This window comes from Phacochoerus africanus, chromosome 2 (assembly GCF_016906955.1).
Source record: "Phacochoerus africanus isolate WHEZ1 chromosome 2, ROS_Pafr_v1, whole genome shotgun sequence".
Classification (NCBI taxonomy): domain Eukaryota; kingdom Metazoa; phylum Chordata; class Mammalia; order Artiodactyla; family Suidae; genus Phacochoerus; species Phacochoerus africanus.
In genome coordinates, this window is record NC_062545.1 from 65,861,311 (window position 1) to 65,888,251 (window position 26,941).

The 26,941-nt window shown below is 36.5% G+C and overlaps 1 protein-coding gene across 2 annotated transcripts in view; it reads right to left on the bottom strand.

The window, feature by feature from the left end:
* Positions 1–6,671: 6,671 nt before the first annotated feature.
* FBXL4 (F-box and leucine rich repeat protein 4) overlaps positions 6,672–26,941 on the bottom strand; it is a 62,791-nt gene continuing 42,521 nt past the window's right edge. For both annotated transcript variants that reach the window (XM_047761391.1, XM_047761397.1), the window contains exons 7-9: positions 13,961–14,032; positions 9,871–10,183; positions 6,672–7,235 (exon numbers count right to left, since the gene is read on the bottom strand). In XM_047761391.1, the coding sequence (XP_047617347.1) occupies positions 7,072–7,235; positions 9,871–10,183; positions 13,961–14,032 (549 nt within the window). In that variant the 3' untranslated portion in view covers positions 6,672–7,071. The remainder of the gene's footprint in view (positions 7,236–9,870; positions 10,184–13,960; positions 14,033–26,941) is intronic.

The following is a 26,941-nucleotide window of genomic DNA, read 5'->3' on the forward strand; positions in this document are numbered from 1 at the left end:
TGGACTGTAAGTGTTTGGCACATAGATGATAGCTTATCTTCCAGGCTTATTCTTGTCTAATTTCAGAGTCTGTGACACAAACCTATTTACCCAAACCTTCCATTATATTCAGCAGAGTCCTGAAATGATCAATTGTGAAAGTGAGCTAATGAGATACTCAAGCTTAGCTTATTACTCTAAAGTACAGAATAATGCAAACAATAAAAAAACATTAGAAATTGAACAGCATTTTTATACAAATAAAATTTAAAACATCTCTGTTGTCTGCACAGATACTAATTTGTAAAGAGTTGTTTTATCTTTGGTGTAATCTACTCAATTTCTTCCTAAGACTGCTTTGCTTTCAAATTCTTCCTTAAAAAAAATTTATAGTTAAGACTGCATTCATTCACTTTACCTAACCCATTGACAAAAATCTCCCTTCCTCAAAAAATGTAGATTTTGACACAATAGCTTTTTTCTCTCAAAATCAAACCACTAATGGTATTCATATGCACAAAACTTTAAGCCGAAAATTCAAACTTACAGGCAAAAATATCAAATACACTCTGCTGTGCCAAAGGAAAAATCTTGGCCTCTATCCAATTTATTAAAAACTATAATATATATATATAAAATAAATCACCTCTGATTAATGTTTTATCGCTTTCCTTTTGACTTGTAGCTGTGGCTGTCAATCATCACCTCATTTGCTTATTGACATTAGCGTACTGCTAGAGAACTAGGCTGCAAGTTTAAAACCATAGCTGCCAGAATAGTGTTTTGCCAATAGCTAACTTTCTATTAAGGGTCACTGCCAACATTTTCAGATTGGCTTAGAAAAAAAAGTTTTTATGAAGAAGCAACGTTAAATGTGGGGAAACTAAAATGTTCTGAATGTGGGGAAACTAAGATGCAACACTGATAAACGTGTGATAAATGGCTTCAAGAATGAAAATGACTCTGTCACTCATAGGCATGCTTTACTTCTTTAAAGTAAAAAAAATGAAAAACCAAACATTCATTAATAATATACACGGCAACCAAATGTAATTTTTATTGGGTCTCCTTGGTTAGTATTGTTACACTTGCAATTATGAGTTTTCAGTCTCTAAGTTAATGCCTGGGAAACATCAAAAAATAAAAATACTTCTGCACAAAAACTCCTGTTTTTCTTTGCTACATATTGGCTCAAAATGAATCATGCCAGAGGAAAGGAAGTATATTAATTGTCTAAATGTTTTGCTACATGTTGTGTATTTCTAGGGTCTTATTTCAGAGCAATTTAAATTGAGAGGATACTTTAATTATGCTCCCAGAATCAGGGACATATCTTTATTCATTATGAGCCAGATAATTTGTCTTGGCAAAATTTAAGATAATTAAAAAAAAAAAACCCTCAGTTGGCAATGCTAGTAACAATTGGTCATCTGGCTTCAAATTTAATGGGTAGTCTATATTTCTCTCTTATTAAGGGAACACTTGCATACTGTTGTTAGGACTATGAATTGATATGGCCTTTATGAAAAACGGTATGGTGGTTCCTTTAAAAATTATAAGTAGAAATGTTACATGATCCAGCAATCTCATTTCTGGGTACATATCCAAAGGAAATGAAAGAAGGCTCTCATAGAGATATCTGCACACCCACATTCATTTCGGCATAATTCACAAATTCACAATAGCCAAGATATGGAAATAACCTAAATGTCTGTCAATAGATGAATGGATAAAGAAAAAGTGTGTGTGTTTGTGTAAAAGGGAACATTATTCAGCCTTAAAAAGGAAATAATGCTATTTTCAACAAAAATAAATAAACCTGGAGGACATTATGCTAAGTGAAATAAACCACACAGAAAGACACATTGCAGGATTTCACTCACATGTGGAATCTAAGATAGTCAAATATAGTCATAGAAGCAGAGAGTATAATGCTGGTTATCAGGGACTGGGGAAAAGGAAATGGGGAGAAGCTGGTCAAAAGTAGATATTTTCAGTTATGCGTGATGAATAAATTCTGGAGATCTAATGTACAACAGTGTGGCTAGAGTTACCAATACACTTGAAATTTGCTAGGGGAGCTCCCATTGTGGCTCAGTAGAAACAAACCCGACTAGTACTCATGAGGATGGAGGTTTGATCCCTGGCCTTGATCAGTGGGTTAAGGATCCCGTGTTGCCGGGAGCTGTGGTGTAGATTGCAGATGCGGCTCGGATCCCGCGTTGCTATGGCTGTGGCATAAGTCAGCAGCTGTAGCTCTGATTCCACCCCTAATCCGGGAACTTCCATATGCCGTGGGTATGGCCCTAAAAAACAAAAAGAAAAGAAAGAAATTTTCTAAGAGGATAGATCTTAAGTGTCCCTACCAAAAAAAGTGTTAACTATCTGAATAGAGAGATAAGTTAATTAACTTGGGTGTGGTGATTTTTTTTCCTACAATGTATATGTGTATCAAATTTTCAAATTGTATATCTTATATATAATCCTTAATTGTCAAATATACTTCAATAAAAAAGAAAAAAAAATCCAAAATTCTTGTTACGGTAAAAAGTTTTGTTTTCTCTAAGTCAGTAAAACACTGTCCATCATTTTAAAATATAAATGGTAAAATGACAAAGATGAATGCTGAGAACAGATTTATAAAATTAGGAATTGGCCAACCTGGGTTAACTAAATGATTTGAAAACATCCTAGAATAGGGGTCACAAATTCAGTCCACAAGCCAAATCCAGACTGCAACTTAAAAATGGTTTTTACATTTTCTAATGGCTAATAAATTAAAAAAGAATATTTTGTGACACATGAATTAGGTGAAATCCAACTTTCAGTGTCCAGAAATAGAATTTTATTGGAACGTGGCCACACGTATGCACTTATGTGTCTGCCGCGGCTTCCACACTCCAATGGCAGAGTTGTAGCAACAGAGACCCTGCATGTGCTCTCATTGTATATGTTGCAAATTTCAGTGATGAAATTATTTACTACCAGCACTTTGATGCCACGTGTATTTTCCATACCACAATAATTAAAAATTTTCTGTTATCATGCATACCTACTACGTCAGAACAAAAAAAAAGAGAAAAGTGCAATTCGAGTGTCATGTGTTTAAGGCACAGAGGAGCATAGATTATTTCATTATAAAATTAGAGGCCACAGAGTTCCCGTTGTGGCACAGTAGAAATGAACCTGACTAGGAACCATGAGTTCTCGGGTTCATCCCTGGCCTCGCTCAGTGGGTTAATGATCCAGTGTTGCCATGAGCTCTGGTGTAGGTCACAGACAAGGCTTGGATCTGGCGTTGCTGTGGCTGTGGCGTAGGCCAGCAGCTACAGCTCCGATTAGACCCCTAGCCTGGGAACCTCCATATGCCACTGGACAAAGGACAAAAGACAAAAAAACAAAAAACAAATTAGAGGCCAAAGCATTGCGTTTAACATGCAAGGACACTGTAGCTCCTCTGAAAGAATATTATATACATTTAAATTACTAGACTAAGCACTTAGCACAATATTCTCAATTCATAGGAAGGCAATGGTCAGAAAAATTAGAAAACTTAAAACAAGGGATCTCATCACAGCAGAATTTCTTTACAAAAATGAAAATAAATCTTCAGTCAAAGTTAGTTTCTGAGTGGTTCATTTATTAGCTAAGCAAGGAAGGCCTTTTAACAACAGTGAGATAATTGTTTTTGAATCATCAGCTGAGGAAATATGTCCAAAGTAAACTTGCTTAAGACTCTGAAATTAGCTTTCTGGCAAGAACAGTTACTCAGAGTTGAGAACATTGGGAACAATGTCATTAGTCAAAAAAAAGAAAGAAAGAAAGAAAGAGAAAGAAAGAGAGAAAGAAAGAGAGAAAGAAAGAGAAAGAAAGAAAGAAAGAAAGAAAGAAAGAAAGAAAGAAAGAAAGAAAGAAAGAAAGAAAGAAAGAACCCAACAAGGTGAATGATTGAGTGGTTCTCCTTGGCTCTTGATGAGTTATCATGTTACTGATGTTACTGATATTGTCTAGCTATTGTTATTTATTTGATGAGTCAATGCCAAGGTTGACATGACTGAAGAGTTGGTTTTTGTGAGTAGTCTGCACAGAACACACAAGCATATTTTCTAATAAGTTAAGAAAACACAAATTCAGTATAACCTGAAGCAGTATCTGCTAAGATGGGTTGCAACTGGTGGTGGTAAAAATATGTGTGGAGCAAAAAAGGCTTAGTCAAATTTACAAACTTTATGAAAATGCAGTGTTTAAAACCTATGATTATTTATTATCATTCATCAGCAAGTACTTAGTGGAATATGTGCAATCTTGTATTATTGAATAGCAGTGTCAATGGTGAACTTCATCTAATCATCACCACTTCTGTCATTTTTCATCAGATATAGAAGTTGAATATCCTGATTTGCCTTCCCACACAACAGTCCATTGGCTTAGCAGTCGTAGTTTTATCTTGTTTTGTGTTGTTTTTGGCTGCCGATGCATATGGAAGTTCCCAGGCCAGGGATCACATCTGAGCCACAGATGCGATCTATGCTGCATCTGCAGCGATACCAGATCCTTAAACCACTGTGCCGGGCTGGGGCTCAAACCTGCACCCCAGCACTCCCAAGATCTGCTGATCCTGTTGTGCCACAGCAGCAACTCCTATCATGAATTTTTGAGACCAGAGCTGATACCGAGATTTTTCTGATCAAGAAGAAATGCCCCTAACTGCTATAACAGAACGTGAAATGACTTTGGAATTGAGCTTTTGTGGCAGGCTGGATAATGTTTTGTAATGAATTCAACCAAAAGTTGAAACAACGTAAAACAGTAAGAACAGTTATTCCCACTGCATGTGGGATTCATTGGAATTCAGGGAAAAGCTTCAGACTCAAGGAGAGCTGCAGAGCGATGCCTCCCAAGGGGTAGCCCTCAGATCAGCAGCAGTAGCATCACCTACTATCATTAAAAATGCAAATTCTACTAAATCAAAAGCTGCTGGAGGTGAAGCCAGCAAAATAGTGTAAGTATCTACATAATCTCACTTTTGCCTCTTGACCCACCAAGTCTAAAATATTTACTCCCTGGCCCTTTATGAAAAACATTTGCTGACTTCTGCTCTAGAACCAGATGTTGTAGGGCATGCCAACAGGACAGCAACTCTCTCTTGGTTTCTTACAAGGAGGAGACTGGATTAACATTTCAATATTTTGAATGTCACATATTACATTCTTTACATTCTATAAGAGGATAAACACAGTACTACTAATAACTGGCAACATTTACAATTTTAAAATTTGACATACTATATGGCTTAATTCAATAATATATTCTTATTCATTCAGTAACTATTCGCTGAATGCCTACTATTTTCCACATATATAAATTCACTCACTTAAGAACTTCGTGAGGGGTAGAATCCTTTCACATATGTACTGTTGAGGGTATCCTCAAAACTTCCCTAGAGATATCTAGTAACTGTGCTAATTTTTAAACTAAACATGCTTTTTCTTAAATGACTATATCTTATAACAAGAAATTCTAGAATAGTGCTGTCCAGTGATAACCACTAGCCTCAGGTAACTACCGAACACTTGAAATGTCGCTAGTATGACTGAAGGGTGGAATTTTTAATAAAGTTTAACTAAAATTAAGCAAAATAGCCACATATGGCTAATGGCTGCCATACTGGATAGCAGAGCTCCACAGGATCACCCTAGGATATGTGGACACTAGAAATGAACACTTTTCCTTGTGTGGGGAAAATAAATTTTGTCACACTACACATTTAATATTAGTTTACTATTCAAAACAGCCCTACCTTTTCATTACACGAAATATTTTCTGTCTACTTTCTTAGCAGCAGAACGAAATCAATTTACTATTTAACAAAACAATGTTTGCTTTGTTTTCTCTACTACAACTGATTTCTATTTATTTAAGGTGCTGGGGTACAGAAACAATAAATAAATAAAATCCACATATAATTCAGAAGTCTTTCCCTCTGGCAAATTTTTAAGGTATCTGCCTAAGAGTTGGAAAGCTATTTCATTTAGTAGTTTACCTCTGGTCCTTGATTATGCCCATTTTTCTTTCTTTTCTTTTCCTTTTTTTTTTTGCTTTTTAGGGCCACACATGCATGGAAGTTCCCAGGCTAGGGGTCGAATTGGAGCTACAGATGCCAGCCACAGCCACAACCATAGCAACTCGGGATCTGAGCCTCATCTGCGACCTTCACCACAGCTCATGGCAACGCTGGATCCACAACCCACTGAGTGAGGCCAGGGATTGAACCTTCATCCTCATGGATACTAGTCAGACTCATTTCCGCTGCACCACAATGGGAACCATTTTTCTATACTATTATTATCCACTAGTAAAATAAATTAATATACCATAAGTGGAAAAACCAAAAATTTTCAAGTTGAAGAATATATCAACTTAAAAAAAAATTATCTTAGGGAGTTATCCTGTGGGGCAGTAGGTTACAGATCTGGCATTGTCACTGCAGCAGCTTAGGTCACTGCTGTGGCACAGGTTTAACCCCTGGTCCGGTAACATCTACATGTAACAGGCGCAGCCAAAAAAAAAAAAGAAATTTTAACAGATGCAAAATAAGATTCTCCAACTGACTCTTCCAATTCTGTACATATCAAATTGAATACTGGCCAGACCATGAGGCTTATTATTAATAAAGCATCCATACATGCAGGTGTGAAAAATTACTTTTATTTAATGTTTTGCATAAATATCATGATACTTTATTGCTCAAAGTGCTCCTTTCAAAATAAGTTAAAATATTTCCATATTACTTTTATTAAACATGTAATTATTGACTAAAGCATAATATCACAGATTAACAAAAGATAAAAATAATATGAGCTACTCACACATTCTTAAAGTGCTTAAAATATTTTGTGATTTACATCATTACAATGATTACAATGTGCTTACATCATTGATTTAATGGACAATTCCATATTTTTCTTTAAAAGCCACTAATGTCTTAATGGGATACAAAGACATTCCCACCATTATAAAAACAAAACAAAACCAACCCGCAAACAAAACCCTACGAAAGCACATTAATTTTATTATAGAACATCTATTAAGTCACTGAGTAAAGCTCTTTTTTATGAACACTTTAGGAAAGCTCACATTGAGTTCTAGCACAGCTCTATTATCAATCTGAGAACAGAAGGACACATCGAGCAAGGAAAGATCTTTACAAGATTCCAGGAGTTTTCTTAAGGATGCTGGACTTACCATTCTTGTTCCTGTTGGGAAAAAAAACAAACAAAACATTATATAAACATTCACATAATGTCCCAATAAAAAGTCCCTTTATTTTTATTATTTAAAATACACTTAAATAGCCTTTTAAATATTAAAAACATTTCTTAAAACAAAAGACTTCATATTGAAACAGTCCTCTTAAAAAAATACAAACTAAAATTCCCCAGCCAAGTTGGTATCTAGGACCTGAATTTTGTCAATACTCTACCCAGTCTATTTTCATTCCTATCTCCCAGCCTTACCAATCAGCTCCTTCAAAGTTTCCTACTTATGTTCACCACAGTTCAAAACTGCCTGCACATCTCATTTTCCTGAATAATGGGTCAGATCAGGCAGCAATACTTACAGTGATGCAACCTCTAACTCCATTCAGTGCAACTAGTGAGCAACTACCCCCTAGAAGCTTCTTTTTCAGACACTGGAGATGCAAAGATGAGTAAGACATGTGTCTGCCTTAAGGAACTCGTTGACCAGAGTAGAAAGCAAATAACCACAACACAATTTGATAAGTTTTATAGTAAGTGGTAGGTAGAAAATGGTATTACTGGAAGGATATTGAGTACTATTTAGCCCATGCTAAATCTGAAGAGACTATGGGGTATTCAGATGGAATATAAATCATGGAAATTATGTAAAACACCTGATCCATGGCAGGCACTCAATAAATACCAAATATCACTAGGCTCTAAGATGTCAACTGTTGGAACTACAGCTTTTTTTCTAGAGAGGAAAAAAAAAAAAAACACAATCGTATTACAAATACATATCTGGGATGGGGATTAAAGTTTCTGAAATGTTAGTCTATACATTTTTTTCTCTGAGGAATCCTTTCTCCCTTCCTTGCCATGGGCTCCAGAAGCTATAACTATACTGCTACTCTGGTTGGGCCTGGCTCCACAATAAATCCATATAGATTCTCCTGGAGATTCAGAACCAGAATTTAGTAAAGCCTCCAGTGCCCATATGATCTCTTGAATTAAAGACATGAAAAAATGGGTCAGGGGAAGCAGAGACGGCTGGCACGACGAGAAAAGAACAAAGAAAAACCAAGGGAGAAGCAGACACAAATGTCTTTGTGAGAGTAGAGCCTCAGACGGTGGGGGGTCTGGGACAGGTCCTGAGAGTGAGGGGTAGGAAAAGGAAGGAAAAAGAGAAAAGTTTCCTTGTCTTCTGAGGGTTTTCTAGTCCCTTCTGAGGTCTGACTATAGCCAGCCTCTAGCCAAGGGATCTGAGAGGGACACCTGTATCTTCATTATCACTGTCTTTTTCTTAGGCCCCACATTATCTTGAGTGGGTTTCTGTTATATAAGATCAGAGAACCTCACCTAAGCCACTAGCCTCCGTGGCGTTTTTCATCTAGGGCTGCGACTGTTTTCTATTTGCCAGTCTTGGTCATTAGAATCTGAGCTTCCCGATAATTAGGAGTTCCTAAAGCCTCGGAGAATGCCAAGGAAGGAAGTCAGAGACTGAACATTTAATGAGGCGTGGGTCCCATGTTCTGTGCTCTCAGGGCACTCGTGCTGTTGTTTTGTTGGCCACTGAGGACATAATTCTGGTTTCAGTCAGCTTGCTCCTTTAGGACATGGTCATACCGATCTTATTCACTGACATATCTCTACTGTTTAAAACAATGCCAGACACAGTATGTGCTCAGTAAGTGTGTAAGGAATGAAAGAATGAAGGGATGGTGGTTAATTTCTTAATACCATCACCCTGGTTTAGACCCTCATTAGCTGGATTACTGCCAATTCGATTATCTGGTTTTTAATCTCTTCCTTCTCCAATTCAACTACTACTCCAGGTTAAGTATTTTTTTTAAAATGCAGCTCTAAATACATTACTCATACCCCAAACTAAAATCCAGGAAAAGCTCTTCCTTGTTTAATTTGGTGAGCCCATCCTGGTGTTCAAAACTCCCCATGATAACTTCATTATACCAACATTCTAAATCAAATTAGATTGTTGTTCTCTGAAGATATTCTGTGCTTAAGTCCTATGCTTTTGTTTCATACTACTCATTTTACCTAAAATCCCTCCTCCCCCAATTTCCTGTTCACTTTTCAAGGATATCTGTGAAATATCTTTAAGCCTTTTTGATCAAGCTTTTCCTTATTTCTCTGATCATGTATATTCTCTTTTCTTTGCGCCCCATCAAAATGGACTTGCTTCTGGTTTGCATTACAGTTATTTATATGCTTATTTTACTCCTTGCTGGTTATCAACTCCCTAAAAGTAGGGAATGTATCTTGCTCAGTTTTGTTGATCAGTAAATATTTTTAGTATGAATAAAATATACCACTTAACATTCATATGTGCTAATCACAAAATGACAAATAAAATAATGATTCTCAGCTTGGTTTCACTGAGAATCCCTTAAAAAAATTAAGGATTCTCACAGTAAAGGATGAAAAGAAATAAAAAGACAACAATAAGGATAAAGAAAATACAGCATAGTGGTTAGAAGCACAGACTCTTTGTTCAAATCCAGATTCCTTACTAGTCGTGAGCCCTGAGCAAATTACTTGACCTCTTTCAGCCAGTTTCTTCCTCTGTGAAGAGTCTGAGACTAGATTTTAGGTCAAGGCTTTAAAACAAATGTATATATTGTATCCTTACCTAGTATGTCCAGTTGGCGTAATCTGGTACAATTACATGCCAGTTCTTCAATGTCTGTGTCACACACAGACCTGTTAGCTGTTAGGAAGAGTTTCTGCAAGTTCGGAAGCTGGCGGGCCAGTTTGGCAAAGCACCCAGTGCTGCTCTGCAGAGTGGGGCACCAACCAAGGTCAAGTTCTTCCAGAAGCGGACACCCAGAAGCCAGCTCTGCAATCCCATTCTCGGTGATATTCTTACATCTCCACAGATCCAGAGTGCGGAGTTTTTTACATTTGGCTCCTATTACGCTGGCTATCACATCGTAGTCTTCAATCTGGAAGTCACATAATTTCAATCTTTTCCGTTTCAGGCTCAGAAAAGCAAACTTTTATGAGCATGTTAAAACATTCTTAGTCACCCCTTGTTGTTTGCTTCCATGTAAACACACCCACGTTGTCGTTAATACAGTCCTGCCCACTCATCCACAGATCTGCCATTGTTTCATCAAACAGTGAACATAATCACTGACTTAAAAATCCATTGAACAGAACTCCAGATAGAAGAAGTTAATGAATTAAGTCCCAAAGCAGTCTGAAATCCTTAGTCTCTCGTAAAGAATCTGAGAATCTGAGGATTATGTATTGTTGTTGTGTGCCTCCCATTTTAACCGTGCTGTTGCTGTTCTGATAGGTAAGATCTCCCTGATAAAGCTATGTGCTCTGCTAGGCTCTCAGAGAGCAAGTGAATATGATGATGGTACTAATATGGATACAAGTTTTGAGTTAGAAAAGGCTTTGGGGACGGGATAGACAACACACAACTATTAGACTGTGATACGTTAGTTGTCAATTATTGGAGGTGTCCAATGATTTACTTCATGATCACAGGATAGGCTTCTACGAATCAAGGATTGGACATTTCAGTTCATGGGCTTTGTATGCTTTAATAATGTTTCTTTAAATAGATTCTCTGGGGAGTTCCCTTCGTGGTGCAGTGGAAACGAATCCGACTAGGAACCATGAGGGTGCAGGTTCAATCCCTGACCTCGCTCAGTGGGTTAAGGATCCGGTGTTGCTGTGAGCTGTGGTGTAGGTTGCAGACGCAGTTCAGATCTGATGTTGCTGTGGCTGTGGTGTAGGCCGGCAGCTGTAGCTCCAATTAGATCCCTAGCCTGGGAACCTCCATGTGTCGCAGGTGTGGCCCTAAAAAGCAAAAAATAAAAATAATAAATAGATAAATAAATTGATAGATTATTTGAAAAGTTTCATTTGATTTTGTTATAATCAGGGATCAAAATGATCACTGGAAGTCAAAAGGAAACAAAACAGCAAACATTTTCAATGATTATTTCCTTTTGTTCATTTGTTTATTCATATTTTCATCTATGATGTGCCAGCAATACTCCAGATACTAGGAACAACAGTAAACCAAAAAAACAAAAACAAAAACAAAAAAAACACAACGATTGTGTTCACACATTTCTTGGAAAGATAGACAAATAAATATAGACAAATGAGCAAAATAAATTCAGAGACTGGTAAGTGAATACAATAAAAGAGGGTGATGTTAGAGTGATCAGGGTCAGGAAGCAAGGGAGGGAGTGGTGGTTGCTAGGAGCTCTGGGAATGAACTTGGCACATTCAAGGAACAGAAATAAGATGGGTATGGCCCAAAGGGAGTGAGGGAGAGGCCTGGCCTTTGCCAGGGAGCTAGCAGAGGCCAGGCCATCAGGCCATGAAGGACTTTGGATTTCTAATTAAAATACTAAGAAGATCAATGGAGGATCTGAAACAAATATGATTTACATTAAAACAAAACCCGCTCTGGCTTCGGTCTGGAGGATGGTCTGGGGTGGGTAATGACAGAAGAGGAAGCCCAGTGAAGAGGCCTGCCCTAGCTTAGAGGAGAGGTGCTGGGGCTGGGATTCAGGTACAGCAGTGGAGTTGAGAAGGGGACAGAATAGGGGCTATATTTTGAGTCAGCACCAAAGAGCTGATGGATGAGATATAATGGTGATGATTTCTAAGGTTCTTCAGAAACTATGTCTGACAGAATCACACAGAAGACCATGAGAAATGGCTTTGGGGAGAGTGAGTGGACCCAAACAACAGAGAACTGTAGCTTCGAGACTTAGTACAATCAGTTAGCGTCTTTAGAAAGAAGCAATGTTTTAAACTTTCCAAAACCCATGATTCTGATTGATATTATTTTGATAGTCAAAAATAAAATATCAAATGAATTATCCTGCCTTTTGGTCAACTGACAGGAAGGAAACTGAAATAAACATGGTACTAAAGTGTCAAGCAAGAGCTGTGTGCATTAGTGTACAAGTAAACCCAGGTTTGCTGTGAAGTAAGAATAGTATTTCTACGACAAGTACGAAATGTTTCATTCATCACATTAGTAGTAGTATCAGCAATGTGAGCAGCATTTCTGAACTTCAAATGTCAAGTCCTTAAAACTTCATTTCCTGGCAAATAAATATCAATGCTAACAATATTAGTAACTACATACTTTAATTTAAAAATAGCCTATTGTTCCCATAATGTGTATTAATAGATGTAATATGGAAAAATGGATTCAATAGTCGGGCAAAGTTGGAAAACACTGGTTTAATCAAAGGTAAACAGTTTCTTTATGGCAGGACATACCATTAAAAACTCCAGGAGGAGGATACAGGAGCATCGTGTTCTAATTTTGACCCAGAATTCCTACTCCCATTACTTTCCCCCCAACAATACACATCTTTTTACATTGAATATCTTTTAGGACTAATGTTCCATAGGACAACTCTGGAAAATGCAACTACACCTAACTCCAATTATAAGCATAATAATCCCAACTCGAAAGTGTCTGTGACCTAAGGCCTCCTTTTCTAGAGGATGCTGCTCTAGTTTATGGAAAGGCAATTAACGGGCAGAATAAGGTACCCCAAGTCAAAGTTAAAAGAGGGTCCTCACCAACCTAAAGAAGGCAAATTGGCAATAAGCAAAGACTCAAGTGGTAGTAACTGGCTGGAGTGTTGTCACGGAAAGAGCCATGGAATGTCACTGAGCCCATCTGGAAGAGCCACTAGAAGGACCCATCAGAAGCCCAGGAAATGGCTCACTAAGGTTAAAAAGTTGACCAGAAGTAAGGAAAATCTCACGCTGAGTTAGTGGGTTCCCGAGATTTTTTCCAGAGACAGGGATGGGCCTGAGCCTAACAAACTTCTCTGACCTTGCGTCCATTAGGTCTTCCTAATGCATGGATGCAAAACTTGAATGGTTTAGGGTCTTCTGAATTTGCTTGTGTGTGGGAGGGGGTAAGGGAGTGCAGAGGAAAGGACTGCTCTATAGGGAGATGCAGTTCCTGTGAGTGTGCTTGCATGCTGAATACACATGCACACACACATGCATGTACATGCACACACACACACACACACCCCAAGAGTTCTGTCGTCCCTCCTTTGAGTCTCAGTGTTATTTACAAATCATGTAATTTAGCTGAAAAACATTTAATTTATCCCATGAGCTCCTTCAATGACAGAAAATTATAAACTTAAATCTGAAAGGACTTGAAAGATTATTTATTCCAAGAGTCCCTAAGCTTTTGGATTTCATCAATCAGTAACATTTCAAAAAAAATTCAGTCCCAACATAGGATGTCTGTCCATCTTTTTATCTTATCCAGTAAGGACAGTAAAACAAACAAAATAAGCCAATCTACTATCATTATTTCTAAAAAATCATCTCAGAACTCAAAAACTAAATTTAGCATTGTGGAAAACTTAATTGAACTACTGGTATTTGGTTATGATTGATATATTATTTTGTAAAGAAGCCCAGAGAGGAAAATAGCCTGTCTGAGAGAACATCTGGCTTGAGGCAGAACCAAACTCTTTCCACGTACTATTCTTTCCTTGTTTTCACAGATAAATAATGTCCATGTTGCAAAGAAAACCTTCTCAATTTAAGAAAAATGTTGGAAAGCAGGATACACAGTAGTTAACCATAAATCTGAAAAGCTGTGGTTGGGTATGGGCTGGGTGTGGGATGGGTCAGGATAAAATTCACCCCTCGGAAGAAAAAGAGAACCAGCAATTGAATATAAAGAATTTTCAAATACTTACCATGACACAACTACCCAAACTGAGGTGCTGAAGCTCTGAGCAGAAGTTCAAAATGCTGAGCAGGCCTGTTTGCTGCCATCAGGAACCACATCAGAGGCAAATAAGGAAAGCGAAAGAAAGCAAAACGAAGAGAAGAGGTCAATTAGACATTAAAGGCTGTCACTGCTTCTCCTGAAACAGAGCTCAAAACCAAGGTCAGAGACACCACAAATGCCATTTAATGAGTCCCCGGGTGCTCCCACCATTGATTGGCTTGGAGTCAAGGTAATCATTACTCGTCTCCACGTAGGTCGTCACTTGGTGTATGATTTTGCATGCCCCCAAAGATACCTGTATTCCCCATGACCTCTCAGCTCATTTCCCAAAGCTAAGCAGTTTGAAAGTCTGGTGAAGACTGAACAGGACAGGCTAAACAATCCCTCCCTCCAAAAAAAAAGAAAAAAAAAAACAAAAAAAAAACCCCACAGAGGGCTGGTGACACTGTAGCACGGCGGCAGCTCTGACATTCCCCGATCAGCTGCAGCCTGATGGAACTGCCAATAGCTACCCCAAATCAGGACTGAGCTGGTGACTTTAATGTCAAAGGATTCTCTGCTGACAAGGATCCCAACAACCATTGAGCACCTGTCAAAGGCAACATGCTGACTGAAACAAACATAATGGACACTTTCTAGTCATGTTCCTGCCATTTAAGCCCATCCATCCTGTGCAATGAAAACAGTCTCACCACTAAAGAAACCCAAAGGTGTGCTGGACTGCTACATAATCATGGTTCCTGAAAGAGCTCTAAACAGGCATAACTTCCCTTGATGACATGCCCACCATGAAAAATTTAAAAACAAAAGGCAAAACTTTCAGATTTCTAGTTTTTCTTTTATGAATTAAAAAACAAATGCAACTCAAACATGTGGCAAAATTTCTTTCTAAACCTTTGAGCTAAATAAATCATATCTAACAAAATTAACATGATATTATACAACCTCTGTTTAATCTGTTCCAAGTGTTCAGAAATGGAAAAATATCAATTGTGGAGGAGGTGAAGAATATGCCAATGACAATACAAAACATTTATTTGAAGCAAAGTAAAATAGTAAGATCTAGAGTGATATTAAGTTTAAGGTTAACTGTTTCACTGTTGTGTATTTTTAAAAATTTAAGCCTAAAAAAGTTAATATTGATTTTATGCTTAAGTTTCAATGCAACTTATAACACTTATAAGACAATGCCATGTAGCTCTCAGAATGTCGACATCAGAAGAACTTTACAAAGAAAAGTTAATTTTCAGATACTTTCTAACACTTTGCTACTTTTAACTTGCTGGTGGGAAAATGGCACTAGGTTTGTTTTTATCAAAATACCAGATCTTGTAACAAGGTTGTTTTATAAGATTTTCCCAGAGCAAGATCCAGGACATATTAGAGAATTTTTAGAGAGGATCCCATATATTTTTGTGGATAAGAAATTTTAAGTTAAAATAACACACACACTTCATTCATGATTCATGGAACTTGTTTGGTAATTTACTTTTAAATTACTTAAAATGAAGAATCTCAAATACTCAGATAAGTACAGAATCCAAGATAATGAATATCTCTGTAGTCACAATTCAGATTTATCAAATCTTAACATTTTGCCCTTCTTGGCTTATCCTGCTCTATTTGTGTGGTCCTCCATCCGTTCACATACATTCTCAGAGGTGACCTTCATCATGACTCAGTGTTTAAAAACATGCTTCAAAATTTTATAATTTTATTACACATCATGGATCTCTAAGTAGCATATATTGTTTGACATCGTTTTTATATAAATGGGATTATAGTGGACATCTACTTCTGCATCTCCCTCAACCGTGGTTGTGAGGGATCCGTCCACATTGATACAGCTTTAGTTCCCTGACTCTTTAATTGCTGTGTATTAATCCATTACACAAATATATTGCAATGTACACTCTCATTTGATGAATATTTGGTTTAAAAGTTTACCATAACAAAGAACGCTATAATAAACAGTCTCATACATAGTTCTGTGTGCATTTATAGAAGAATAGACCAGAAGAAGGAATTTCCAGGTGTTTAGGTAGGCTTCCATTTTATTGGATTTTGCAAAATAGCTCTACTGAGTGCTTGTATCAACTGATCCTCCCACCAGCAGTCTAAGTGTTGGGTTCCCACTTCTTCGCCAATGGATAGGATAGTCTTTTCAGTACAGTCGTTCAAATGTCTGCCTATCTGATGAGTATGGAATGGTGTAATCTGCATTAGTATGATTACTAGTGAGGTTGAAGATTTTTCATATGTTTATTTCCTGGATTTCCAATCAGTTCTTTTTCACAACTGTTTTTGCTGTTTTAGCCTATCCATGTTCCATCACTTCTTGTTCTATTTAAAAAGATGTGTTCATGTATTTCTTTGACCTTCTATTCCCTTGACCTCACTCTTTTATTCTTCCCTGAGGGTCCTGCAGATTTCTCCCATCCAGAACTAGGGCTTCTACTGAAGGTGCAGTGGTCCTGGGGATATTGCTGAACCAGGAGGAGGCTTGGCTCAGTTCTGACCATGAGGTGCAGCCAGTCCAGGTCACTATATACTTTTTTTTTTCTTCTCATTTTTATTTTATTTTTTTTATATAGTGATTTTTATTTTCTTCCATTATAGCTGGTTTACAGTATTCTGTCAATTTTCTCCTATATACTTTTTGACATAACTACCCCAGTCCAAATTCCTCCATTTTCTAAGATTTCCACCCAACCCCTGGGGTTACTGGGATAGCCATCTAACACGGTCGAAGCAACTACCCCCATTCCGGGACAGTAAGATTCTCTTGATGCAGTTTGAGATGAACTCCCTGTTGAATAAGTTCTTTTAGTTAAAAATAAGAGTAACTAATACAACACTGGAAATCAACTATACTCCAATAAAATAAAATAAAATAAAATACAAGAGTAAGACAAAAAAATACTTGTCAAGAGCACCACAATAACCTGTCTGGACTGTTCCTTAGAGGAGCCATATCTATTGCTCCCTATTTTAAAGACTGTAACTTTAAGACAGACTTAACTCATTTTTGAATTAACATTCTCATAATTATATATATATAGAAAACATCTGTGTAAAGGTCGATGCATTCTGGAGGAATTTCAAGTCATAGAAGGGGAATCCATGGCCTATTACACTTATTCAGGCAAATATTTTGCAATAACTTACACAGTCTGCACATTCAATTGAGAATTTAAAAGTAATGTAATAGTAGAGGGAATTATTATTCTTCATTCCTACCTCAAAAAAGGAACTAATGTAGAACATAAGAGATTGATGCTGAATGATATCATGCATCTTTGCTAAATAAGAGATGTGAAACCAAGATATGAGGGGACAAGAATGACCTTGGAAGAGATGCTGTGAGGAATGTAACAAGGAGTCAAACAGAAATAAATAAAGGGATTGACAGGTAGCACTGATGTGAGCAAGCACAAGTTAACAGTTTCCTGACTTTCTCTCCAGCAGAGTTCAGATAAGCCAGAGACTGTGGGGTACCCAGGTTTAGAGCACACATGCGTAGATCTGCTTACAATCTCTCCAAATCCAGTTATCCTATTTCCTCCTAGAATACCTTGAGATTCTTCTTTATCTATGCTATTAGTATTCAGAGTTAAAGTACTACTATTGATACTAAAGCTAAAAGGAGAAACCAACTTTTTACTTCCAGACATAAAACGACCTGATTTTAGAGAGAACACAGAATCAATGATTTTGAGCAAGAGGTGATAAAATACTGCCCATGGGCCAAATTTGGCTCATGGGCTGTTTCTATAAATAAAGTTTTATTGAATCATTTGGCACACTTATTCATTTATGTTTTGTCTACAGCTGTTTTCACTCTACAGAAGCAGGGCTGAGCAGTTATGAAGGACCATAAGGCCTGCAAGGCCTAAAATATTTACTATCCAGTCTTTCACAGACAGTTTGCCCATCCAACTTAAAACAATTTTACCTTAATGAGTACCTGCAGCACTTATACACACAAATAGATGGACTAGAGCTATATTAAGCATACTACAAAAAAGGCATTTGGAAATTAAAACTGAACAATTTTATGAACCTCTCATTCAAGACTTAATATATCTTTTAGGTCCCCAAGTTGACAAATTCTGCTGCTTAGTTCTGTAAAACTCAAGAGAAGCACAAGAATAGTTCTATAAAATTACAATACAATTTAAATGGTTAGCAGCTTTAATAATGCAAGGCAGCAGATTCATTTTCAAATGAGTTTGCCATTTTTAAACAAAGGCCAAACATATTTAAATCACTGTGGAAAGGGAGTCACTAAGAAGTGACTGGATCCATATTAATTTCTTCTACAGAATTATCAAAACATTCTCTAGGTGAATGCTGCTATCTGGTAGTAAGATTTAAGTTCATAAAGAAAGAATCCTTTTGCATTCCACCTAAAATCTACCTACTAGCCCTGTTTAGCAGCTTCAAAATCCAATGGACAACTATAAGTTACAGAGAATTATTATTGCCTCTATTGGTTATAAGGAAATTTATTGAGGTAAAAGAAGGCAGGAATGCAAATTTTCATTGATAGTTTTTAAGAAATGCTAACCATAAAGTTTATAACCTTCTATCCTCCAGACTTCTAAACTGCTAAGCAAAAATACTTACTAAAATAACTGTTTATTATACTCACGTATGTTTTAGACAGTTCAGATGTACATCTTAGTAGAGCTATATTTATACATACCATGTACATTTTATAATATAATGAGACCTTAAATGAGCCACTGTGCAATACTGTGTTCACTATTTCACATGAATATAGGCTCACAGTTATTGTAACTAGTTAATAATTTTTACAATTAAAATTTTTTCAGTTAAAAATTGTTGCTCATCTTTAATAAAGAATACAATCCTTACTTGTGACACTCTTGGTATAGGAAGGTAGGATGCTAAATCAGTACTTTCTACTCTAAAACATGATTCCTAGAACATGTATTAAAGAAACATATCACAAGTTTATTACAACACAAGCATACACTAGCTAAAATATAGAGGCTGGTGACATGACCGGATCACAAGTGTACTTTCACTGAAGATATATTTCAAACACATCAGAGCTGTATCTCAAGTAATGAGATGGGATTTTATAAAAGTATATTCACTAACTGAAAGTTTATAAATTCATATAACAGGAGTTCTCCTTGTGGCTAAGCAGAAACAAACACAACTAGTATTCATGAGGATGTGCGTTCAATCCCTAGCCTGGCTCAGTGGGTTAAGAATCTGGTGTTGTCCTGAGCTGTGGTGTAGGTCACAGACAAGGCTTGGATCTGGCATTGCTGTGGCTGTGGCATAGGCCAGTGGCTACAGCTCCAATTCAACCCCTAGCCTGGGAACTTCCATATGCCATGGGTATGGCCCTTAAAAAAAAAAAGCAAAAAAGAAATAAATTTACATAACAAATACCACCAAAGAAATCCTAAGGACACAATCACTCAATTATTGCAATTTAAGATACACATATATGTATGAATTTCTAGTGTTCCAATCTCAACATATTTGGGGAAGGGATATATAGAATAGAAGCTGAAGTATTTGAAGAACTATCAAAAGTACCTGAAACTATATTTAGAAATAAACAATTATCATTCCAGAATACTTAAGTTTAATTACTTTATAAATATTTAGTATGAACCATCTACTATAAATTGTTCTCTTTTATACCTATTAAATATACAATATGGCATAGTTTATATACTGATACATAATCACAACCTGAAAATAATATTGTCTTTTATAGGTTAAACTTGAATGTCAGCACTGAGGTAGAAAAGTTAGACTTTTTCTCTAAAATGAGAATGTTCAAGATTAAAATTGACATAAATTAATAAAGCCCTTATACATGCCTTTGAGGAAAAAAAGGAAAGTTCTCTAAACCCAACTGTAGACCTACAGACTCTGAAATTTCAGTATAAGGTCCAAATAAAGTGTTAAATTCCAAAAAGCCATGTGTGTGAAAGAACAAAACCTAAGTCACACACACTTTCCTTGCCCTGTAGTCTCATTTCAAAACCTATTTTTACCATTGTAGTGGATCTCTTCTATAATAATACAGTTGAATATATCTTTGCTAACAGATGACTAAACTGATCAATTTCCATATCAACCCATGATGGATGATGGCAGAGATCTGCAGCCAGAAAGTCACGGCAATTTGCACTCCAGCTGGACTTGACTGTAACCTTATTGCCTCTATAAAAGAAAGAATTGTTGATCAGAGGGATAAGGGATGGACTGTCAAAAGAGCATATAAGAAGAGTCTGAAGCATATGTTAGTTGACAATGTTCATCTAAATGATGCTCAGCTGAAGAGGGTGCACTGATCCAAAGACTAGCTTCTCCCACTTCTCCACACTATTATATATAAAATTGATAACCAACAAAAACCTATTGCATAGCACAGGGAAATATACTTAATATCTTGTAATAATCTATAGGGGAAAAGAATCTGGAAAAGAATATATATATACACACACACATATATACATACATACACACACACATATATATACACACACACACATATATACATACACACACACACACACATATACTAAATCACTTTGCTGTGCACCTGAAACTAACACATTGTAAGTCAACTATACTTCGATAAAAAAATTTTTAAACACTAAAAATTTTTTTTGAAATGTTGAAAAAACCACTTCTTTCCTTCCTGTTAAAATGACAGTATCAATCTGTTTTGTGCTGATGGCATTTAAGCACTTAAGTCACATAACTAACACTCCCTGTTTTCATTCTAAACTCACCAAACAGGTCCTATTACTATAATTTGGTTTCCTTTATGATATGCCAACATCAAGAGCATGTGTTAATCAGCTGTCTCTAAAGAATGTGTCTTTTCCAGGTAGACTTCTTATACTTGGCATGCTGGTTACTGTCATGAATGTGGATGATAGTACCTAAGAGGCTTCTCGACTGTGAATGAACCATAGCCTATCCTGCAGATCTCACACACTCAATCCCACCATAATCCTCGTATTCCCACTGGAACTTTTACAAAGCTATTCAAGACAGAAAACAAGTAGAGACATATTCTTACCTGAATACATATATTAAAGACATTTAAATGTTTGTTAGTTTCAGAGTTCCTGTTGTGGCCTAGAGGTAACAAACCCAACTAGCATCCATGAGGAGTCAGGTTCAATCCCTGGCCCCTCTCAGTGGGTTAAGGATCCAGCATTGCCAAGTTGTGGTGTAAATTGCAAACGTGGCTCAGATCTGGTCTTGCAGTGGCTGTGGCGTAGGCTGGAGGCTACAGCTCCGATTCAACCCCCTAGCCTGGGAACTTTCATATACCGCGGGTACAGCCTTAAAAAGACCAAAAAACCCCAAAGTTTGTTAGTTTCAGTATATATAATATACTAAAAGTTATTCAAATCTTGATTCTTGATTCTATTTAAGAACAAAGTAATTATTAATGCCTTTTGTTTTATATGTTATCTAGCTAAATGAATCTGTCTGCAATGGGTCTGAATTTCAGGTGACAGCTAACAACAGCCTGCATTAGTCAATTTAGGTGACCAAAGCAGGTTCTCGCTACTTCAAGTCCTCCTCTTGAACTTAGTACTCAGCACTGGCTCTGGTGAGAGGCCATCCCTCTCCTGGAGTCTGTTAGCTGCACTGGCTCTACTAAAAGAAAAGCCACCCATGCTTCTACTTAACAATATACAAGAATGTGTTCTTTAAATTAAGAATGCAATCAGGAAAACACCATTATCTATGTTTCAGAAAGTGAATTCATGGCACTCAATCAAATCATACTATTTTCAAAAGACAGTTTATGTATCTTTTGTAGGAAAGCCCAGGTGCTTGCATCAACAGACGGGGAAGGGGGGTGTTATGCCTTTTTACTGATGCATCCACTCTGCTGAAGAAACTGGCACAGAAAAAAGAAAACAGGAGGAGAGTTGTTGGTATCCAACAGAAGTAAAGACCAACGACTTTTGCTGTCTTCTAGTTCATGAAGATGAAGGCAGTGGGATCCTTGAAACTGTCGTCCCAGCCTAGTAGGCCAAGTAAACAGTTGCTGAACCATACTTACGGATTACTGTCATATACTAGTCCCCTACAATACCTATAATCAGTTTTTTCACTTCTTCAGATTCTTTCAATTTATGCTCTATCATTCTTGAAGTGAGGCAATCAAAACTGGATGCAGGTGTTCCATTTATAACTCCAACTTTTAAAAAACACTCCTGGTTTTCTGTCTGCTGCTAAGCAACAGAATGACATTCTTACTGAGCTACCTAACATGCCCCATCTCACCCCCCATTCTTGATATTTTTTTCCCAAACAAAGAAAAGGTAAACAGGCTCAAACTTCCAACACAATCCAGATTGTTTTAGACAATGCGGAAGACTTCTCTTAAAGTCACTTTTTTTATGCAATATGTTAAAAAGTTATCCTAGGCCATCCTTTAGAAGTTGCATAAGTTTGCTAGAACTGTCATGACAAAGTGCCATGGACGAGGTTGCTTAAATAAGAGAAATTTATTTTTTCACAACTCTGGAGGCTAGAATTCTGAGATCAAGGTGTCAGCAGGGTTCATTTTTTGTAAGGCCTCTCCTCTTGGCTTGAAACTGGCCATCTTCTTCCAGTATTTTCATATGGTCTTCCCTCTGTGTGTTTCTGTGTCCTAATCTCCTCTTCTCATAAGGACACCATTCATATTGGATTCGGCCCCACTCTAATTACCTCATTCAATTTTAATTACATCTTCAAAGACCTTATCTCCAAAGACTATCACATTATGAGGCACTGGGGTCAGGACTTCGACACATGAATTTGGGGGAAACACAATTTAGCCCATGGCACAAATATTTAAGAAGAAGTTGTAGATATATGCCACTTTAGGAGTAAAGGAGAATTGTATCTTCTATCTACTTTCAAATGGTGCAGGAAAAAAAAAATACATACAGTAGGGGAATCTACTTTTTATGCAACTTTTCTGTAAGTCTAAAGTTATTTCAAAATAAAAGGTTATTCCTTTTAAGTGTTTAAAAGTGTACTTAATAAGTTAAATTTCCACAGCCCTTCTCTTATGAAAATACATCACCATGTATGGCTAAAGAAGTACCTGCCATGAGTATTTATCATATATAATAAGAATCTTGCAAATAGAGATGAAAAGAATAACTGACACCTACTCTCACTGGACTAGTGTAAAGGATTAAATAATATGCAAAATGTCTAGGATAGCAACCAGAATACATCAGTAAGTTTTCCCAAACTTTGGGACTAAAACTCAGGTCTCCAATATCCTCCAAAGCTTTATTCACTATTTATAGAGATTTGCTTTCAAGTCTTATTAAAATGGCATACATACATTTTGTTTATTAATGTAAATTACATAGGTACATAAGATATAATTCAACTACATCATAAATCTGACCTCTCTGAAGATAATATGCTATAATACAGTTAATATTTTATATTACTAACTTTTATTTATTTTATAATTGTGCACCACTTAGGAGAAGAAGGGTAAAAGTACCACTGGATAATTTGTATTCCTTTAGACAACAACAACAACAACAACCCCTTTCCCAGGAAGTTCTTCTTCTCCCCATACATTTTCTTAGAGCAAACAGAGGCATCTGAAATCAATAGCTGTTCTTTCATTTCAAAACACTTTATAACATCTGAATGTTCTGCCAATGAGTATGTAGAAGGTTCAGAGACAAGCCAATCCCCCAAATCTTGTCTCCTCACTCTATTTTCTCTCATCTGCCAACATCATTGAGTGCGGGACTGAAAGGGTGCATGTATGAAAGGGAAAATGGGGTGAGAGAATGCTTTGCTTATGTTACAAGGGAGGTGCTTACAAATGGATACCAATACCAGTGCTATGGCTTCTGTTTGTTTTAAAATAGACCAGTTGATTGTGTTGTCTTTTCCCTTTATTCTCTGAGTTACTTAGTGCCCATGTGGAAGTCTAATGCAGATCCCAAGAATAACAAGATAACAGAAGTGATAAAAGACAGGCAGAGAGAACTGAACACAGGGTTGGGAAGCTATGAATGCCTAGGTAGGTTTTGTCTCAATTTTGAATTTTGGCATTTATTTTACTAAAATGACATATTTTTTAAAATTTTATTGTAAGTCAACTGTAAATCAATGAAAATCAATGTTATAATTTTTCTATGTACTAAATGTCACAAAAATTGTGTAACATAAATTTATAAATGATTTTATGGAATTTTAGCAGATGAACTAATAAAAACAAATTTTAATAGTAGTTAACATATAGTAAAAACCAAATTTTACTTAATGTAATCATACAATGATTTTGAATCTATGTTTAAGTAACTGAGGGAAGGTAAGCTGATGCTATTTAGACTTGTACACATAGAGGTCTCTGCTCTTGAAATATGAAATTTTCTCAGTCCCTATTAATCACTTTTTAAAAATATATAGTCATATTCTATCAATTTCTTGAGGTAAACTGAAGAAAACTGTGCACTATTTAATCATTCCATGACATGCTAATCATATTAATTTATAATATTTCAAAAGCATCACTTGGGAAATATTTTTATAAAAAAATCACAGATGTAAGATACCTAGCAAGTTTATATAATTTCTTGGTTTTTATCCTATTTTTCTTCCTGAAGCTTCACTTAATAATTATCTATGCTACTTTCTTCTTAAAGTTAACTTGAATCAGAAAAATTTTAAATGAGGTATTATCTTGCTTAGAGGATATCAGACCTATTAGCACACAGGACTATAAAACATTAAATACACCAGTAAAAAGCAGGTATAGCATAATTTCAGAATGGACAGGTCTATTCAAGAAAAGCTAGCTAACAATGTTATACCCATATAAATGCTGAGTCATTTCACCACAAACCAATAAAGACATGGGCTAACACTATCTTTAAACAGGCATTCAGTGCCAACAGTCTTCTCATTTTACAAATAAAGAATCTGGGAATGTGAGAGACTATGTGGGTTAACCTAGATCACTACACTAGTCACTGGTAGGGCCAGAACTAGAATCAAAGTCTTCTTTTCAACAAAATAGGTCACTGGTTAAACTCTAGCTAAACATTTTGCCCCAAATCAGGAATACTATATTCAGGCTTACACAGATTAGTTAAAAAAAAAAAAACTATGTCAAGAAAAAGATATCTACTCTGAGCTACCAATAAAAAGACTTATAGATATGGTCTTATAGATAAGTTCTATCTAATAGATAATTCTCATTTATTAAAGCTATTTCAGATCAAAGAAAAAGATGTATATTTCACAAATCATTTTGCTAGGATGTCACAATTCTAGCCCCAATCTGATAAAATGGCATGAAAGGGGAAAACACAGCTCAACTTCATTTAAGAAAGCAGATGTAAAAAGTGTTAAGTGTAAACCCTTAAAGAATATTACCATGAACAGGTACTGTGTAGACACTTTACATATGTTAAATCAGTTGATCCTCACAATAACTCTCTGAAAGGCATACTATCATTACCTCCACTTTATAGAAGGGAAAGCTGACGCACAGGGGGTCAAGAAACTTACTCAAGGTAACATAATTAGTAAATGATACAGCTAGAATCCAAATCCAGGCATTTGGCTCCAAAGTATTATAAATTAATCTAGCTATATAGTAAGTTAAAACATACAGTAATTACTCCAGGAACATAAGGCCTGTTCAACATAAGTCATTATATTAAGAAATAAGAGGAGTTCCCGTCGTGGCGCAGTGGTTAACGAATCTGACTAGGAACCATGAGGTTGCGGGTTCGGTCCCTGCCCTTGCTCAGTGGGTTAAGGATCCAGTGTTGCCGTGAGCTGTGGTGTAGGTTGCAGACACGGCTCGGATCCCGCGTTGCTGTGGCTCTGGCATAGGCCAGTGTCTACAGCTCTGATTCAACCCCTAGCCTGGGAACCTCCATGTGCTGCGGGAGCGGCCCAAGAAATAGCAACAACAACAACAACAACAACAACAAAAAGAAATAAGAGAAGAAAAAAGATCAGTATGATAATGAAGGCTTAAGAAACTTTAACTACAATACACATTTTTTTTGGGGGGGGGGGTCTTTTTTTTTTTTGCCTTTTCTAGGGCCACTTCCCGTAGCATATGGAGGTTTCCAGGCTAGGGGTTGAATCGGAGCTGTAGACACTGGCCTACGCCAGAGCCACAGTAACACGGGATCCGAGCCGTGTCTGCAACCTACACCACAGCTCACGGCAACGTAGATCCTTAACCCACTGAGCAAGGACGGGGATCGAACCGCAACCTCATGGTTCCTAGTCGGATTCGTTAACCACTGTGCTACGATGGGAACTCCTATAATACACATTTTTTAATAAAATATTCTTAATCAAATGAGAATGATAAAGACTACACACCAGAAAGAAAATCAAGTAACATATAAAGTTAGTAAGCTACATAAGGAGTTGTCTGTTTAGTTCAATAATGAAGTCCCAGAGCCTAGAACAGTGCCAACATATAACAGGCATGCAAATATTTGTCATATAAATATTTTTACAAATGAAACATTAAAAACATTCCCTCAATATAGAGGGTATACCTATTGCGACTCTATTATTCTACATTATTTATGAAGTTCTACTTAATGTAGCAACATTTTAAATACTGGAAAAGAAAGAAATAGTATATTAATTTCCAGATTTTATATAACTGTATCATTAGAAAGCCCAAAAGACATAAGTAAAGTTATTAGATCAACTATAAACATTCAATACAGTGAGCAGATACAAGATAAATATAAAAAGAACCAATTTTCCTTTATACTAACAATAACATATTAAAATTAAATAGAAGAAAATAGTACCTGAGATTATAAAATACTAGGGATAAAGTTAACCAGAAAGATATAAAACGTAAGTGAAGAAAACGGTAATATGCTCTTGGATGTAAAACAAGACCTGCATG